This window comes from Sceloporus occidentalis, unplaced genomic scaffold (assembly GCF_023333645.1).
Source record: "Sceloporus occidentalis isolate IW3139 unplaced genomic scaffold, rSceOcc1.0.p SCAF_3, whole genome shotgun sequence".
Classification (NCBI taxonomy): Eukaryota; Metazoa; Chordata; class Lepidosauria; order Squamata; family Phrynosomatidae; genus Sceloporus; species Sceloporus occidentalis.
Window position 1 is genome coordinate 9,871,227 of NW_028316983.1, and position 18,602 is coordinate 9,889,828.

Here is an 18,602-nt window from a genome sequence, read left to right on the forward strand (position 1 = left end):
GGTGACCTTGGGCCTGTCACTTGCATAGCCTCAGAGAAAAGCAATGGCAAACCTCCAAGACAACCCTATAGGAACTGGCTTCTCCAAAAAAAAGTGTAAAATCTCTACCAGGAATCATTTTTCTTGCTGAAAATCTTCTTAAGAACCTGAGAAATTGGAGTTGACTTGACGGAACATAACAAGACAGTGGGCAGAAGAAGAAATTGAGATAATGCTATAATTTGGCAGCATTTTATGAAGTTCCATTGACTCATTATGCTACTTTTTGAAGGACTCTTGCCTTGTTTAAGCCCCCGTATCTTCAAAACCATATCAGAACTGGTAATATATTTTCCACTAATCAGTAGGTAGAAATCTCAGTTCATTTTGAGTTTAAAGGAATCACAGTGCAAGGGGCTTCCTCCATGTATGTTTCCAGTCTCAGGCGAACAATCATAGATGTGTTAAAAAGGAAAACAACACATTCTTTTCACTCATTCAATGGCTTCCATAACTTCCATCACGAGCGTCCGAGGTCCTGTCATGATAAGACTACTGATGGTCTGGTAGTCCAAAGGTAGCACATATATTCCGTTCACAGAATAGACAAACTGGCATACCTGGAAGAAGAAGAAGAAGAAGAAGAAGAAGAAGAAGAAGAAGAAGAAGAAGAAGAAGAGCAAAATTATACTGGGGTTTCCACAAAATGTTGCCGAAAGTGAAATTTTTGGAAAACTGATTGAAAGTATCTCAAATAGGTGAAATAGCTGTCAGAATTTCTCAGATTCTTAAAAAAAAAAAAAAAACCAGCGAAAGGAATGGTATTTTCTGGTGCAGCTTTTATACATTTTCTGGAGAAGCCAGCAAATCCTAGCCAAAGTAAGGCTCGGGACAGACCGCCCCAAAGGGGTGGCCTGCCAGTAGCCTAATTCCCTCTGGAGGGAAGCTGCAGCCGCCAAACCATGTGGCTTCCCTCCGGAGGAAAAAGAAGCCAGAAAAACTGGGTTCTTTTTGCACCGCAGGTCAGATGTGTGGATGCCGCGTGGCACTTACGTCACAATGGTGGCACCCGTGTACACGGGACACCGCCACTGTTATGCCACTGTGCCATGCTAGAGTTAGGGACAGTGCAGTTCCCACGCTATCCCTAACTCTTAAAATCGGTGCCAGCATGGTGCATTTGCGTAGTCTGTACTGTGCCTAAAATTCTAAGTTATGATCAAATGTGACCTATCTAAAAATGATGAGGAAAACGAAAGGAATTTATTTACTGGTTGAGCCTCCTTTAACCAAAATGCTTGGGATCAGAAGTGTTTGGCATTTTGGATTTATTTTGTTTACTTGTTTTGAATTTTCTAATGCCTTATTTGCATATATCTACATAATGAGCTATTCTGGAGATGGAACCCAGGTCTAAACACAAAATTCATTTTTATTTCATATATAACTTATATACACAGACAATAAAATTATACAATATATAATTTTGTGCATGAAACAAAGATTGTGTACATTGAACAAATAGCAAAGGTGACACTATCTCAGATAACCAAAGTCTCACTATTTCATCTACCCATGAAAAAGTTTTCATTTTTGGAATATTGTGGATTTCAGAATTTCGGATAAGGGAGACTCAGCCTGTATTTATTTTATTGAATGTATACTCTGCTTTTCTCCTAGGGTGGCTTCCAATAATTTAAAACAAGATTAAGTTAAAATCTTGTTTTATAAAAGTTGAAAAAAGATCTAAGTAACAGTGTTATTTTAAAAAAAAAAAACCATAGTCAAAAACATGTTGAAAACATAGTTACTGATAATATGTAAGAAATATAGCACACCTGCCTGAATAAAAAGGCCTTCACCTGCCAGTGGAAATAGAGCAGAGAGGCAACAAATTGGACCTCCAGTGGAGCAGCCACAGAAACAACTCTCTCCCATGTCCTCACCAAATGTGAATTAGACAAATTCTAGGGGATTACATTCAGGATCCACATTAAAAGAACAGACTTAATTTACAATTCCTTTCATCAACAGAGTGCACTTTAAGTGATACACTGGCAGGTAAAACAAAATAGATTTCTATAAAAGGATCTGAAAAATAAGGCCCTTTTGGAAGAAGCAGAACTGTCGCTCCAAACTAAAATGGGTGAGCTTTTACATGTGACATTAATTCTCTCCTCATAATTAAGTTGGAAAGAAATAGCTATCCATAAGTTGATGAGACAAGGATGAACTTTACCTATCCTATTAGAAGTCTTTTGAAAATCTTAGTATTTGAAATGTTTGTCATAGTGATCAGAAAGATTTTAAAACTCTTTTTATAGGAAGCAGTATTTTCTCTCTCTCTCTCTCTCTCTCTCTCTCTCTCTCTCTCTCTCTCTCTCTCCCCAAAAGCCTTCCAGCAGCAAAACTGTCAACTCCTAAAAAACTGATCTTCAACAAGGAACGTGAAAAACCCATTTACTTTTGGTTCAGTGGGCTTAGGTGGCATTCATCGCCTTTCATGCTTGAGTAGGTGATAGAGAGGTTTTGCATGTTGTGCCGCCCATCACGATCAGCACTAACTTATCCCTCAACTTGCAGGTGCTTATAAGGAGTCTTTTCAAGCAGCTTTCTACAATGATGAAAGCATCCCAATTGACTAGGTGGCTTTTAAAGATCAGGTATTCAGAAGATAACTTTCTGGAAGTGTGTGTGTGTGTTTGGATGGGATGGAGGTCTGAGATGGATTGTCCAACTTTATTTTCCAAACAATAAAGTTGCAAGTGGCATTCAGACCAATGTTGCAAATGGGCAAATGAGAATTTTAAAAAAGTTACATCCAAAAATGATTCAGAATCGCCACCAGCGACTTTTGGGAAAGAAAGAAATCTGTCAAATTCAGAAATATGGTCATGTTAGTCTACAATATCAGTATACAAAAGTATTGTGCAGTACCTTTAAGGCTAACTGTGAGAAAGAAGCTATAGCCTATGTTTTTGTAGACTTGGTCAACTTCCTCAAATGCATGAAGGAATACACCAAATCTTCAAAACCTCATGCTACAACTTCTTTAGCACAGTTAATCTCAAAAGTGCTGGAAGATCCCTTTGCATACTAATATCTGTTAAGAAGGGCATTGCGTGGTGACATTAGGTTTCAACACCAGAAAATTATGTAAGACTTTTCACACACCACATCTCATTTTCCAGCAGATTTGATCCTCCATCACCCTTGTCCTGTGAAAATTACAAACCAAAATTTCCCCATGTAGAACAGCTGTGCCTAAGTAAGTCCATCCTTCCACTCAGACCTAAGCATTATAAGAAGAAGAGAAATATCTGCAACTCTTATGATGGCCCCTCTTCCACAATCATCTCCAATCAGGCCCACATTTAATTAGGGGTGTAGCTAAATAGAGAGGCAAAATTAGATCTTTGCCATGCCAAGTATGAATTTTGGCACCCAATGAAATTTTACTTCTATCCCCCAATTTCTAAAATTGAAGTAATTTAAAATTTCAGTTGAGCATTTAGAAATACAGTTTAAGCCTCCAAAAGAAAAGAGACAAGCAAAGTTCCCAAATGAAGGCAAGCACAGCAACTATAAGAATTGTAGGTGTGAATGATTTTAGGTGTCTCACTCTCTGCAATGCTAAAAATTGGGGGCTGAAGGAAAAATTCATGGTGGTGGGAAGTTTTTGTGGGGCAGGCCCAAACACTCAATTCCCCATAGACTGTCTTCATAGGGAAAGCCAGTTATACAGCTAATCTGGGCCATCCCTCAATTAACTCACATTTTAAAAACTTATATTTTCCTCATCTCAGAGCACTTTGGAGTGATGCTGGGCTGCTGTTCACACAGCATCCCTCTGTGCCACCTGTCAGTGCCAGTGCTAGTCTCTCCTTTCAGGTCAGAATGAGGTACCCACCCATGTGGTCAATCCTGGGCACCTTGTTTCTAGCCTCAGAGAACAACTCACACAGTAGGATGCTGTATGAACAGCCATCCAGTGTCACTCTGGAATGCACAGGTAATAGAGGAAATTAGAGCAGCTTCAAGGCCAGAATACTCAGGGGGCAGCACAGAGTATTTGGCTAGTGTCCGCCCTACACCAGCCACTGCTGTAAGGAAAGTGTCATGTATGTTTGTCTAGTTTATAGCACTCAATATAAGATAGATACCTTCATGCCAGCAGCAGCTGCTGGTCCTCCTGGATCCACAGCCTGGATATGGCATGGTTGTCCTCCACGGACCACAAACCCCCAACCAACTGCATCTCCCACAATCTGAAAACAGAAAAGAGAAACAATTGCAAGCATTCTCTTTGAACACCATATTTGTGGACTTGGACTTAGGGATGGAGGTTACAAAAGCAACCAGCACTCTGGTGACAAGAAGGAGAAATCTGTGAGGTTTCTGTTTCTGTTTGTTTGCTGCTCATATAAGTGGCTCACAAAATTGTGTACTGTCTAAAATGGTGTGCTGTGTTTAATTCCAGAGGACTGGTGGGCAGTTGTGTAGACAATTTAATGAGAGATCAGGATCCAAGGAAGCAGAAAATGTTCACACTAGAACATGGATTCTTAATGTGGAGAGATTTCAGGGGGGTCTGTGAACCTGGGTGGGGGGGGAACCACACATCTTTCTTTTCACTAAACTCTCTAACTGAAATTTAGCATTTCCTTTAGTTATGAAGGCAAGCAACAAACCATAGCAGAGTTAGCTATACCTGTAACTTTGTCACCAAGAGAAACCAGAGGTAATTTGATGCCATGTTACTTCTGTTGGAGATATCTTAAAGTATCATTTAGGCTCTCATCTGGGTGGATGGAGGGTATACCAGCCATAATCCAGCCCGGAAAACTGGTCTGTTGGGGATGGTCATAGAATCATAGAGTTGGAAGAGACCACAAGAGCCATCCAGTCTAACCCCCTGCCATGCAGGAACTCTCAATCAAAGCATCCCTGACAGTTGGCCATCCAGCCTAAACAAATAATAATAAAATCCAGCCTCTGTTTAAAGACCTCCAAGGAGGGAGACTCCACTACACTCCGAGGGAGTTTGTTCCACTGTCGAACAGCCCTTATTGTCAGGAAGTTCCTCCTAATGTTGAAGTGGAATCTCTTTTCCTTCAGTTTATATCCATTGCTCCAGGTCCTAGTCTCTGGAGCAGCAGAAAACAAGCTGGCTCCCTCCTCAATATGACATCCCTTCAAATATTTAAACAGGGCTATCATATCACCTCTTAACCTTCTTTTCTCCAGGCTAAACATCCCCAGCTCCCTGAGTCGTTCCTCATAGGACATGGTTTCCAGACCTTTCACCATTTTAGTTGCCCTCCTTTGGACACGCTCCAGTTTCTCAATGTCCTTTTTGAATTATGGTGCCCAGAACTGGACACAATATTCCAGGTGGGACCTGACTAAAGCAGGATATAGTGGCACTATTACTTCTCTTGATCTAGACACTATACTTTTATTGATGCAGCCTAAAATTGCATTGGTCTTTTTAGCTGCCGCATCGCACTGTTCACTCATGTTCAATTTGTGGTCTACTTGGACTCCCAGATCCCTTTCACATGTAGTTTCATTCAGCCAGGTGTCCTCCATCCTATATCTGTGCATTTCATTTTTCCGCCCTAAGTGCAGTACCTTACATTTCTCCATGTTGAATTTCATTTTGTTAGCTTTGGCCCAGCTTTCTAGTCTATTCAGGTCATTTTGAATTTTGATCCTGTCCTCTGGAATATTAGCTAGTCTTCCTAATTTGGTGTCATCTGCAAATTTGATGAGTATGCCCCCAATTCTGTCCTCCAAGTCATTGATAAAGATGTTGAATAACAATGGCCCCAGGACAGAGCCCTGTGGGACCCCACTGGTCACTTCTCTCCAGGATGAAAGGGAGCCATTGTTGAGTACCCTTTGGTTTGACCAGTTAACCAATTACACATCCATGTAACAGTTACCTTGTCTAACCCATATTTTACAAGCTTGTTTGCAAGAATGTCATGGGAAACCTTGTCAAAGACCTTACTGAAATCAAGATATACTATATCCACAGCATTCCCTTCATCTACCAAGCTGATGTCTTGTTCACTGTGGGGACAGTAGTTCTGGTGATGGACTGCTTTGATCTCACTTTGCCTTTGCCTTGGATTTTATTCCTGCATCCCACATAATATCTTCACTGAATTAATAAAGCATTGTTTTAGTGCACCTATGACTATATGTTGCCTTTTGACAGCTTCTCAATGTATTCTGAGAACTCGGTGCTTCTGAAACACCTTCTTTGACAAGCAGAATGTCCAATTCCCAACATCTCCAGATAAGTGGAGGAGTTTGTAGCCCCTGGAGAGCTGCTGTGAATTGAACAAGTCAACTGTGCTAGGCTAGGTTGACCAAGGGCTTGACATAGGACATTATCACATAAGGCTTTTAAACCACAATTAAAGTTGGAGAATAGCATCTTTGGCAATATTTATCGACAATGCTCTCTCTAGCTCATTGGTCCTGTGCATTGTTAGAGCATCCTTTTTCACTGACTGAGAAAACCCATCAGTAAGCCCCCAATTGTGCTGCTTTTCCATTTCACCACAGGTGCAAAATGTTATTCTGTGACAGCTCAGATATTGGCAGTCATGTTGTCAGTATTTCCTCCTCTCCCCTTTCCCCACGTTATTCCCAAGCAGGTTATCTCCCCCCCCTGCCCTGCCTCCACTTATTTTCTTTTTCTATTAAATGGCATTAATATAACTCTGGAATTTTGTTAAAAATGAAAACTGAAATGTAATAATAATCATAATAATAATAGTAATTTATTTATAAATTATATATATATATATATATATATATATATATATATATATATATAAAATGTACACTGGATAGAGCACAGGGCAGGAGGTTAAGGAGGAGTGCGAGAGAAAACACAAGGGGTCATTGATAGTAAAAACATCCCAATTGTGATAATGAATGTCTCCTACATTTTCTTTTACTAACATGATTATTGGCAAGACCAAGGCTCATGTGATAATGTCTATGGTCAAACAGAGCTTTCTGCAACCTTATTACACAAGGAAACAATCTAGTCTTCTTGCAAAATGACACAGGTCCAGTGCAATTTAATCCAATTAATGCAGATGCCAAGAGTCCAAAGCAGAAACTTCTTTCCGCAGTAACGTAGTTTAGTGGTTTACGTGTTGGGCTACAACTGTGGAGACTGGGATTCAAATCCCTGCTCAGTCATGGAAACCTAATGGGTAACCATGAGCACATCACATTTGCTGAGTCTCAGAAGGAGGCAAAGGCAAACTCCTCTGAACAAATCTTGCCGAGAAAACCATGTCTTAGGGTTGCCATAAGTCAGAAAGAACTTGAAAGCAAACAACAACACTCATGGCTAATGAAGTTTTCTGGCTAATTTGGCATGTGCATATACATACTCACATACAAACAGAAATTACTCACAGAGAAGAACCAAACAACCATTCCTATCCTACATTAGACAGATAAATCTCAAGAGAGCTAACACCTGATTTTGCTACCATTTTGTGACATGCAAGAAAATGTTGAAGAATAAACCTGAAAAGGAATGAGTGGAGAACACAACAATACTCTCTCTCTCTTTCTTTCTCTCTCTCTCTCACACACACAGTGGCATTGAACATTATAAAAAGGTTTTACGGCTTGATTCTTCTCCTTGTATGTATTGGCCTTAAGTGATGCTTTGGTCTACAGCACACAGACAAAAGGACTGACTTGGGCAAGACTGCTAATGTAACATTCTGATGACCGGGTCACTTACCGTGAGCGTTTTCTTGACATATGGTGCCCCAGGGGTCAGTAGCTCTTCATTGGTGACAGGTCTCTTTAATACTTGTAGTGGGGTGAGGAGGGGGGGAAATGACAGATCTAATCTGAGTGTCAAGTATGCAAAAGAGTAACATAGCAGACTGAAAGGAGAAATGAACCAAGAACATTAACCAGATAAGACAGATAGGTTTTTCCCATGCACACAGGTGTTTCTCAGTGGGGGCCAAAAGAATACCTACATGCATGGAGGCACAAACACAGCTGAGTCAAGGTCAAAGTCAATTTACAGAGGAACAAATTTATCTTTCCATAGCTAGCCATGTCCTCTGCAACATTTCAAAGAGAAATTCAAATGCAATGGAAAAAGGTTTAGCACAAATGGCTCTTTGGAAGAGGAACTAAAGAAATCCACTGCCACTCTGATGATCACAGGCTGACCTCTGTGCCTCTGCTAGTCAATGCAAGAGGCTGGGATTATAGAAGTGCCCAGCCACAGAGGCAACAGAGAGGGGGAAAGACATTTATTAGGGATGGATGGGAAATTCAGTTCAGATTTTTAAAGTAAGAATATATGAAAATCCACCAGTTTGGAAATGTTACCCTTTGGAAATAACTCCCAGCATCCCCCTCCCAGGGACATAGCCAGGATTTTGAGAAGGGGGGGTCCAGACTAAGTGCGACCATTATAATGGGGCTTGGCCGCGGCGGCACAGCAGCACGCACCATTCATTTTATCTAACGGAGGGGGGTCTGGACCCCAAGAACCCCCCCCCCCCCGGCTACGTCCCTGCCCCTCCCCAACCAGCGTGATTGCCAGGGATTCTAAAAGTTGTAGTCCTCAAATTAAATTAGAATAAAAAGCGGGAATAAACATAGGTTTATCACAAAATATATGCATTCCCTTTAACATCTAGTGTGATCTTTAGTACGCAAAGGATTGCTGCCTGGTCCTGATTTTGCTATAGGTGTGTATTTACATGATTTGTAATCCACTGACAACCACAGGATTAGATAGATTAAAAAATTCAAAGTATATAAAGAGTAAGTGTAGCATTATATCTGGGAAGAAAGAAATCTGTGATCTAAATCTCATATAGTCTAGAAAGTCAAGCTAGCAAATTTCTCTCAGATTAACAACTGCAATATGGGGCCCATGATCATCTAAGAGTGTTGCTGTCAAGGATGCCAGATGTTGCCTTCTCCAGATCTGGAGAATCTAGCCCTGCACCTCCTGTCATGGCTTCTGATGTTCTTTTGTACCATCCTCCTCCTCTTTCCTGTTCCCACTGCTCTGTTGCTTGTCCTCTTCAATTTAGCCCAGGATGTACCCTGTGGACCATATATAGCCTCTGTAAAGTGTACCCTTTGGGCTGTATATATCCTCTGAAGCCCCTGAGCACCCCTCAAATTAATCCTGGCACATTTATAGGCAGACCTCCACAAAGCCTGTATTTTAAGCCTCAGAATTTCAAGGTTTTGCTATTCAGTGCTTCTTAACGTAGGCCATATTCAAAGCTTTGCAACAAGATGTTGATCAATACCCTCTCTGCTTATATCTCAAACTTTATGTAAAAGAAAGGGTGGGCACAAAGAAGAATTTCTTACCAGATTTGGGGTTGCATTCAACAGCTGGCAGGAGACCCAAACTTGGAGTGAGATTGAAATAGGCGTTGACTCCACCAGCAAGCGAGGTGACACTACTCCTTCGAACTGTGGAGACCATTTTGATTTCCTTATTGGGTTGAACTGAAAGAGACAAAATGGAGCTTAGTGGAAGTGAAAACTTATCATGCTACTCTCCACGAGTGTTTAGTTCCTCAAGGAGAAAGTTAAGATTTGACTGTTGTTAAGAATCTGAATTTTGACTGTGAAGTTGAGAGTTTCTCTAGGCTTTCAAATAGGTGAACTCGTGTGAATGCAATGTGGGTGAGAGGCAGAAATTTAACTTTCCTTTTGGCAGCTGCTTTGCAAAAATATTCCCTACATTTCCTCCACCTTCTACTTCCCCATACTCTAAAAAAGTTTCCAGATCAGGTGTGGAACTAATGTGGCCCACAGTCTACATGTAGCCTCAACTGCTTTTACAACAAAAAGCTAAAAGACATCTTGAAAACCATCCAAAATACCCCATGATGGCTCCACAAATCGGCATCTCTAACTCTGCCAAAATACAAAATAACATCTGTAAATCAGGTTTTTTGAAAGGAAAAAAACCCAGGAAGTTAAGCAACTCCCCAGTACTTATGGGATGCATTTTAAACTTAATTTTGCTTCCTGCCACAGCTGTCCTCTCTGCTCTTGGCCCATGTTTGTGACTGGTTTTTCCACAGACTGGGAATAGAAGCCAGTAATAGAGGGTAAGGGGAAGAGTTGGAGGTAAAGGAATGGGGTTAAGCAACTTCTTCATGAAAGGTTCGTAGGAAACCAGTGGGTTAGGGAAGGGTTAAGTATTCCCTGCATGTTCAAAATTTAGGGTGAGTGGGAAACCAGTGGACAGGAGAAAGAGTTAAGCATTTTCTTTGAGTTCATAATGTTGGATGAATAGAAAATCATTGGATGATGGAAGGGTTCAAGCATTCTACTCATTGTCAGAATTCATGATGAGCAGGAAACCAGTGGGTGAGGAAAGGGGTTAAGCTCTTTCCTTGTGGTCACAATGTAGGGTGCATAGAAAATCACTGAGCGACAGAAAGGGCCAAGCACTCTACTCATGTTCAGAATCGAGGGTGAGCAGAAAACTAGCAGGTGAAGGAAGGGATTAAGCATTCTTCTCCTACCCAAAATCTTTCCACTATAAATGTAACTCTCCTGGGCACAATGTGCTACAAAGAGACAGCAACCAAATTTTAAAAGCATGAGGTGTTCACGCAATAATGTGATGGCTTAGTGGTTAAGATGGCAATTCTGATGATTGGAAGATCAGAAGGTTGGCAGTTTGAGGCCCGAGTACTGCATGATGGGGTGAGCTCCTATCACTAGTCCCAGCTTCTGCCAACCTAGCAGTTCAAAGGCATGCAAATGTAAGTAGATAATTAGGTACCACTTCAGTGAGAAGGTAACAGCGTTCAGTGCAGTCATGCTGGCCACATAACCACCAGAGGAGTCCTTGGACAATGCTGGCTCTTCAACTTAGAAACAGAGATGAGCACTGCCCCCTACAGTGGGTTATGACTAGACATTCATGTCAAGGGACTACCTTTATCTTTTTACCCTAAATACTACGTGCATCCACACATACACACAGAGAGGGAAAGAGAAAGAGAGAGAGAGTGGAGCTGCAATCCAGAGCCACCTGACAGAAAGCTAGAGCTGTTCTGCTCAGGGTTGAGCTTGCGGAGACAGAAGGGGCTGTCGGGGCTGTCCGAGGGTGCCTTGGGCGAGTTCTCATTCAGCAGCTCTGTGAGGCGCCTCCTTCGACGGAAATTGATGCGAAACTGATAGAGGAGGTCACTGTCATAAAAATGGTGCCGGATGGAAACTGAAAATGCAATGAGTGAAGGAAACAAGTTAAGGCAGTGGCTCTTTCCAGGCCCTATCCTACCATAGATACAGTAGATGAAAAATTATCTAGTAATGAGATTATATAATCACAAATTGTCTGGTAATTGGTGACGACTTTGCATAATGCTTTCTCTCTCCCTGCACTGACCTCTGGTCCATTTCTGGGCAGAGCTGAAAGTGATGATCTTCACCTTCAGAGCACTGAATCCCTTGGCACCACAAGGCTTATCTAGCTAGCTATCTTTTTTCCCGAAGCTAGGATTCACAAGATAAAAACAGAAGCAAAACAACACATAGCTAAAATCATAGCATTAAACTGTTTATGGCTTAATTTAAAACACTGCTTTTAAAGGCTAGAATTAAAGGTTAAAAGATGTACACTCACATCTCTATGCACAACACACTAAAGAAAACCCTCTTCTTGTAACAGAACCCCTCTTCGTGCAAAAGCTTGCTGGAATAAAAAGGTCTTCACCTGCCAATGAAGGACAAGAAAGAGGAAGCCAGCCCAGTTTCCCTGGGAAGGGAATGGCAGAACCTGGGAGCAACCAGCAAAAAGGACCTCTCTCAAGTTCCAAAGAAAAGTGCTGGTGAAGCCTTCCCAAGGCAGACTCAGTTCTCCCCTTCCCTCTCTTTTTTTACCAGCAGGCAAAGAGGTAAACATGCTTTCAGCATTCAACTGCTTGGAAGGACATGCTATGGGTCTGTTATTTTTAAAATGTAATAAGTGTTTTATATGTTTTAATTAATATTTTATATCTTTTAGTTCAATTTATATGTTTAAAATGAATGTTTTAAATGGATTGATGTTTAAAGCTTTAAAAAGGAGTTTGTACCACATATTGTTTTAGCTATTTTGTTTTAACTTATATTGTAAGCCTCTTTGAGTCCTATTTTGGCAGAAAGGAGGGATATAAATCACATAAATAAATAATATAAATAAAATCTCCAGTTCTTTCCCAGGTAACTGGGTTAGCGAACCTTCACATCCCTGGATTTCTGCTTCTATAACTATCATGCTGCTACTTCATATAGTCTCCTTATTCTTTCTCTTTGCTGGCTCCTTCCTTCTGTCTTCCAGAGCAACCTCTAGTGCTGGCCATGGAAATTGTATGCCAAAATAACAACAACAACAACAACAACACTGTCAAATTCTGACCTGGCAGCCATTGGCAGCCCTCCTTATGCAATGGAGGAAATTATCGCACCTCCTCTGGTGCCAGATTTACCTCTTCTGAATTTGGCTAAAATTCGGAAATTAGGATGATTTTATCACATGGCCTTTTCTGTCAAAATGGCTTCCCCTTGCCTCCAGGGCTGAATTTGCGTCTCGTAAGTCGCTTAGGCCATTTTTTCCAAAGCAGAAGCTTCCATATTGGGAAAAGTGGCAGAAGACGCGACTTACGGGGCCTAAATTTAGCCCTGGAGGCAATGGGAAACCATTCTGACAGAAAGGGCCATGCAATAAAATCAGCCTAACTTCTAAATTTAAACCAAATTCAGAAGAGGTAAATTGGGCACCGGAGGCGGTGTGATAATTTCCTCTATTTGCTCCCCTTGGTTCTGATCCTACATTGTGTCTTGTTTGGGTCCAACTGCAGACTGCTAACTTGGAGCAGATATGTTTTGTATCAGAACATGGAGAAGTTACATTTTTAGACTACAGCTCCCACAATAGATATGCTAGCAGAAAGAATCTGAAAGTGGTAGTCCAAAAAACCCATATACCCTAGTACTTTCTAAGGCCCCATACAGACAGGCCAAAATAAAGCTGCTTCGAGTCACTTTGGAGGTATGCTGGCGGGATACATACCGCCATTTAGTACGTATAGGATACGTACTAGGGTTAGGAAGGGGCGGTGCTTCCGCACCCCCCTAACCCTAGTACGTATTCAATACGTACAAGATGGCGGCGCCCGTTCTACATGGGCGCCGCCATCTTGACGTATCGGACGCTGAGCGTCCGTATGCGTCGCGGGCGTTGTGACGTAGCGAGTGCGCACCTGGCGCCTCGCTACGTCGCAAATGCGACTCAAGAAGAAGCTCCATTTTGGAGCTTCTTTTTCAGTCTGCACGGGAGCCGCGCCGTGTGGAGGCTCCGGCTCCCCCGCAGACTAACCGGCGGCGGCGGCAGACCGCCGCAAAGCGGCGGTTTGTATCCCGCCGCTGTTTCAATGGTGCATGCATACTAAGAGTCTGGAAGCTGTGCCAAACCTGCGCTCTAGTCTTTAGGACTGGATCATGGCTTTGGCACAGCTTCTGGACTCTTAGTACGCATGCATCATTTAAACAGCATACCTCCAAAGTGACCCGAAGCAGCTTTATTTTGGCCTGTCTGTATGGGCCCTAAGTCTTGTTCAGTGGGAATAAGGGATAGGGCCTTCTTGGTGGCTGCTCCCAGACTTTGGAACTCCCTCCCTAGGGAAGCTAGAATTACTGCTCTACTTCTGCTGGCTTTTAGAAATTGACTGTGATGTGCTTCAATAGTGTGCTCTGCTGTTTTGTTGCTGTATGTCTTTGAATGACTTCCGATAGTTTGAGGTTTATAAATTGTTCAATTGCTTTTAATAACCTTTATAGTCAGCCCTCTATAACGATGGATTCTGCATCTATGGATCAACCAACCATGGCTTGAAAATTCCAAAATTCCAAAAAGCAAACCTTTATTTTGCTATTTTACAAAAGGGACACAATTTTACTACCCCATTGTATATAAGGGGTCTTAAACATCCATGGATTTAGGTTTCTATGGGGGGGGGGGGGTCCTGGAACCAAACCCCAGTGGATACAAAGGGCCCACTGTATATTTATACTTTATGATTTTGTATAGTTTTTCATCTGTATTGCCCTTAATAAGTTATAAGCTGCCTTGACTTCCATTACTTGGGAAAGGTGGGATACAAATATGCTTTCTAACCTTTTTGTTCCCTGTCAGCTAAGAAACTCCCTTGCCCCTGGCCAATGCTCTCTTCTTTACATGATTTCCTTCCTCATACCATGCTGGATGATCCCATGCTCAAGGAGGGTTTGGCAGAGCTCTATAGCCTCTTTCCGGTTTGCTGCTTCTCCTTCCTGGACCAGCCAGTCGACCATTTCACAACCAAGGAAGGTCCTTTGATATTTCAATGAGTTCTCCTCTCTGACTTTCAGGAAGGTGTCTTCTGCACTGATCAGCCTAGAACAACACAATGAAGAACAAGGCCGGGATGAGATGATCAACAGATAGGCAACATAGTTATTTGGTACTGGGGCTCCCAGACCTCAGGCCTTGGCCCTGAGTCCCCAAGTGAAGGAATCTCAGAGCAAAAGCTCTACCTTAAATATAAATGGATGGGGGTGGGGATATATGCATGTTTTTAGAAAAAGGTGGGATATAAATAAATACAATATAATAATAATAATAATAATAATAATAATAATATCTCCAGAATATCTAATTATGTGTATGTAAATCTGAAAAACTCCAAAATTTAAAATAATTCTAATCCCAAGCATTTTGAATAAGGAAGACTTAACCTGTATTCTCCTTTGTTATACTTTGTGGGTTGTTTTATTTATTTAAATGAATTATACTCTCTAAGCATGTTTAATGCCATCACCAGGGCTTGCCACTTGTGACCTCACACAAGGAACTATCTCTTGGTTCCAGGTTTTGGCCCTGAATCTCTGGGGCTGTGATGTTACTAACCTGGTAACTCTATATGGTACAGTCTTGATAAAACTGTACCACAACCAGTTTGCGAGTTCAATACTAGCCAGTGGCTCAGGGTCGACTCAGCCTGGCATCTTTCCAAGGTAACTAAAATGAATACCCAGCTTGTTGGGGGCAATTGGCTTACACATTGTAAACCGCTTAGGTAGTGCTTAAGTGCACTGAGAAGCAGTATAGAAATGTACCTGCTATTGCTATTGCACTTCAGACTACTGGTTTGATGAGGGTCTTTAAAAATCCCCTTGTATTTCTTTCCTTGCATCTCAAAAACATGCTTCTCTTTTCTTCTGTAGACTTACGACCATAACCACAAGAGGGCATGCCAAGCCTGCTGAATGTAACCAACACACCAGATTATTCTCCCAGAATGCTGTAAACTAGCTAAACCATCCTATCAGAGAATTTAGACCCAAGGGCCACCCTCACCATGAAACCCCCTCACCATGGAAGGGCTCCAGAGCTGAAATATCCCTTAGGTGTGGCCATCCAACCTTTGCTTAAAATTCTCCAACAAAGGAGAGTCCACCACATTCCAAAATACAGTCAGCCCTCCGTATCCATGAATTTTGTTTATCCATGGATTCAACCATCCATGGCTTGAAAATATTTAAAACAAATATAAATTCCAAAAGTTTACCTTGATTTCGCTATTTGATTATGTCATTAGGGCAAATCCCCTCTTAGCAAGTCTTGCCAAGCAAACTCCATGATAGATTGAAAATGACTTGAAGGCACACAACCATAAATTGAAAATGACTTGAAGGCACACAACCACAACAACACCTCACCTCACCTCACTCACACACACACACCCAAATTAAAAGCTCCAAACAAGTGGCAGGGGTAGGAAGAAAGATGGTCCAAATAGCAGGAATAATAAGAACAGTTAGTTTTATGATCCAGAGACCCTGGACCAGGGATTCACTTACGTCTCATACAGGCTCTGACCCCTCATGAACACCTTGACATCCTTGCTGAGAGGGAAAGTACCATCATCCTTGCGGAATCGATACAGAAGTTTAGCATCCTTGTAGTCCAAATGTTCATCACAAACTGAAACAAGTTCAAGGGAAATATCAGAAACGTCAGACGCAGGTGCACAATTTGTTTCCAAGGGGGCTGAATAAGGTCACGAAGAAGTAAAAATGAATGCTTTTATTTTATTCATTACCAAAACTATTTTTGTTCTGCGCTTCATTGTTAAGCCTATGTGACCCGGTGGTAGCTCGCTTCAGGCTGGGAGCATTTATTTTCTATGCAACTTTGATAGTTGCTTATGTATTCCTGGAATTTAAGGGAGGATCAAAGGACAATCAAAGGTCTGGAAACCAAGCCTTTTGGGGAATGACTTAGAGAGCTGACTATGTCAGCTGGGAGAAGACTGAGGGGTGACATGACAGCAATCTTTAAATATCTGAAGGGATGTCATGTAGAGATTTCCCCTAAATATTAGGAGGAACTTCTTTACTGTAACAGCTGTTTCACAAAACGTCTTGGGTTTTTTTGTGGTTTTTTTGGAAGGGGGGGACTCTCCTTCTTTGATGGCCTTTAAATGGAGGTTGAATGGGCATCTTTCAGGAGTGCTTTAGTTGTGCATACCTGAAAGGCAGGGGGTTCAACTAGATGGCCCTTGAGACCCCTTCCAACCTTAGGATCCTATTGCCAGTGGCTCACAATCAGCTTCTGAGACATAGAATGTTTCCACGCTGCAGAATTAAAGCAGTGTGGCACTGCTTTAACTGCCATAACTCAATCTACAGTATTCTAGGATTTGTAGTTAGATGAGATATTCAGCGTGGTCAGAAGGCTGTTGCATAAAGACAAGGAAATTAGATAACCATTTGAATGAGTATTTGAATGTAGTAAAGGAAACAGAGAGGGGGATGTGATCTAGAATCATAGAGTTGGAAGAGACCACAAGGGCCATCCAGTCCAACCCCCCTGCCATGCAGGAACTCTCAGTCAAAGCATCCCTGACAGATGGCCATCCAGCCTCTGTTTAAAGACCTCCAAGGTGGGAGACTCAACCACTTTCCGAGGGAGTGTCTTCCACTGTCGAACATCCCTTACTGTCAGGAAGTTCCTCCTAATGTTGAGGTGGAATCTCTTTTCCTGTAGCTTGCATCATTGCTCTGGGTCCTAGTCTCTGGAGCAGCAGAAAACAAGCTTGCTCCCTCCTCAATATGACATTCCTTCAAATATTTAAACAGGGCTATCCTATCACCTCTTAACCTTCTCTTCTCCAGGCTAAACATTCCCAGCTCAAGATGAACTTGTCAAGAGTATCCTTATAAGGATGGAGGTTAGAGAGTGGTGAAATGTGTATTGCGTGCCAGGAAACCATTGTTTTTGTCCAATCCATTGCTGATGGACTGTAGTCTGTAGATGAATTCCAATTTTGCTATTTCTCTCTCCAATCTTCCTTTGTAGTTTTTTTGTTCTGAGACCACTGTTTTGAGGTCTGCGATGGAATGCCCAGGTAGAGGAAGTGTTCTCCAACTGTTTTTTGTGTGTTCCCATTCCTAATGTCTGATTTATGCCCATTTATCTGGTGGCACAGGAAGTGGCCTGTTTGCCGAATGTGGAGTGCTGAAGGGCATTGCTGACATAGTATGGCATAAATCACATTGGAGGAGGAGCGCATGAAAGTCCCTCTTATATTGTTGATGGTGTCATTAGAGTCTGTGATGAAGTCTCCTGAACTGATGTGTGGGCAGAATTGCCATTTAGGTTTGTGGCACTACATTCCAATACTCGGTCATATGGTTTCCAATCTCATTCATATGGTTATCTACTCTCCTTGGCTTTATGCACCTGCCTTTGTTCCCCAACAACCATTGTTTAAAAAAAGCAGAACGTGTCACCTCATCATACCCACAAGGTTTCAAATTTGAATTGACATTCACACGCACAACTGGAAGTAGGCTCAAGTCTACAAAAACTCATACTATCAGCTTCTTTCTTTCAGTTTGTCTCAAAGGTGCTACAAGATCCCTTTGCATACTGAAATATATTCAATGGGAACATTGCATTAACCTTTCTTACCCAGATGTGACCCAAAAAATAAATTATTTTATCTGGCCAAGAGAAATGACAAAGGAAGTCCTTCATCTCAGAAAGAAAAGGCTGCAGCCGCACAAATGCTCAGCTCTGAACATTTTTTACAAGGGGTTATCATGCTTTGATGACATCTTTGATAAGTCACCTAAGAAGTTCTGTTCCATGCCAATGGTCTATTGTTTAATTAAAAGTTTTGAGATTCTTTTGTAACCACTCTTCAGGCTGTGAAAAATTAATAGCAGTAAAAAGGTGTGGAGTAAGGGGTTGGGATCAAGAAGTAAATGTTAATAATTAACCCTAAACTAATTGCAATTGCATTAGAGCACCACAGCAGAGTTTAATTCAATTCAAGGTAGATCAGTCTTTCCCCCAGGCAGCAGATGGCAGGGAGCAAAAATGTTTGCCTTGCTATATAATTCAAGCGAGAATCAAAAGATCTGCAAATATTACTCCTTTGGATAACAGGTTGCCAATATTAAAACCCAAACTCACCCAACTCCTCTTCTGGAAAATTTGACCTCTACTTTATGGTACTGGTCCAAATGGCTGCATGCTG

At 41.7% G+C, this 18,602-nt stretch overlaps 1 protein-coding gene across 1 annotated transcript in view; it reads right to left on the reverse strand.

Moving 5' to 3' along the window:
* Nucleotides 1-253: 253 nt before the first annotated feature.
* Nucleotides 254-18,602, reverse strand: part of LOC149315543 (DEP domain-containing mTOR-interacting protein-like) — a 52,526-nt gene continuing 34,177 nt past the window's right edge. Inside the window, exons 4-10 of the mRNA XM_089513636.1 lie at nucleotides 15,916-16,039; nucleotides 14,271-14,449; nucleotides 11,066-11,251; nucleotides 9,379-9,519; nucleotides 7,766-7,836; nucleotides 4,143-4,247; nucleotides 254-599 (exon numbers count right to left, since the gene is read on the reverse strand). Coding sequence (XP_089369762.1) covers nucleotides 474-599; nucleotides 4,143-4,247; nucleotides 7,766-7,836; nucleotides 9,379-9,519; nucleotides 11,066-11,251; nucleotides 14,271-14,449; nucleotides 15,916-16,039 — 932 coding nt within the window. The 3' untranslated portion in view covers nucleotides 254-473. The remainder of the gene's footprint in view (nucleotides 600-4,142; nucleotides 4,248-7,765; nucleotides 7,837-9,378; nucleotides 9,520-11,065; nucleotides 11,252-14,270; nucleotides 14,450-15,915; nucleotides 16,040-18,602) is intronic.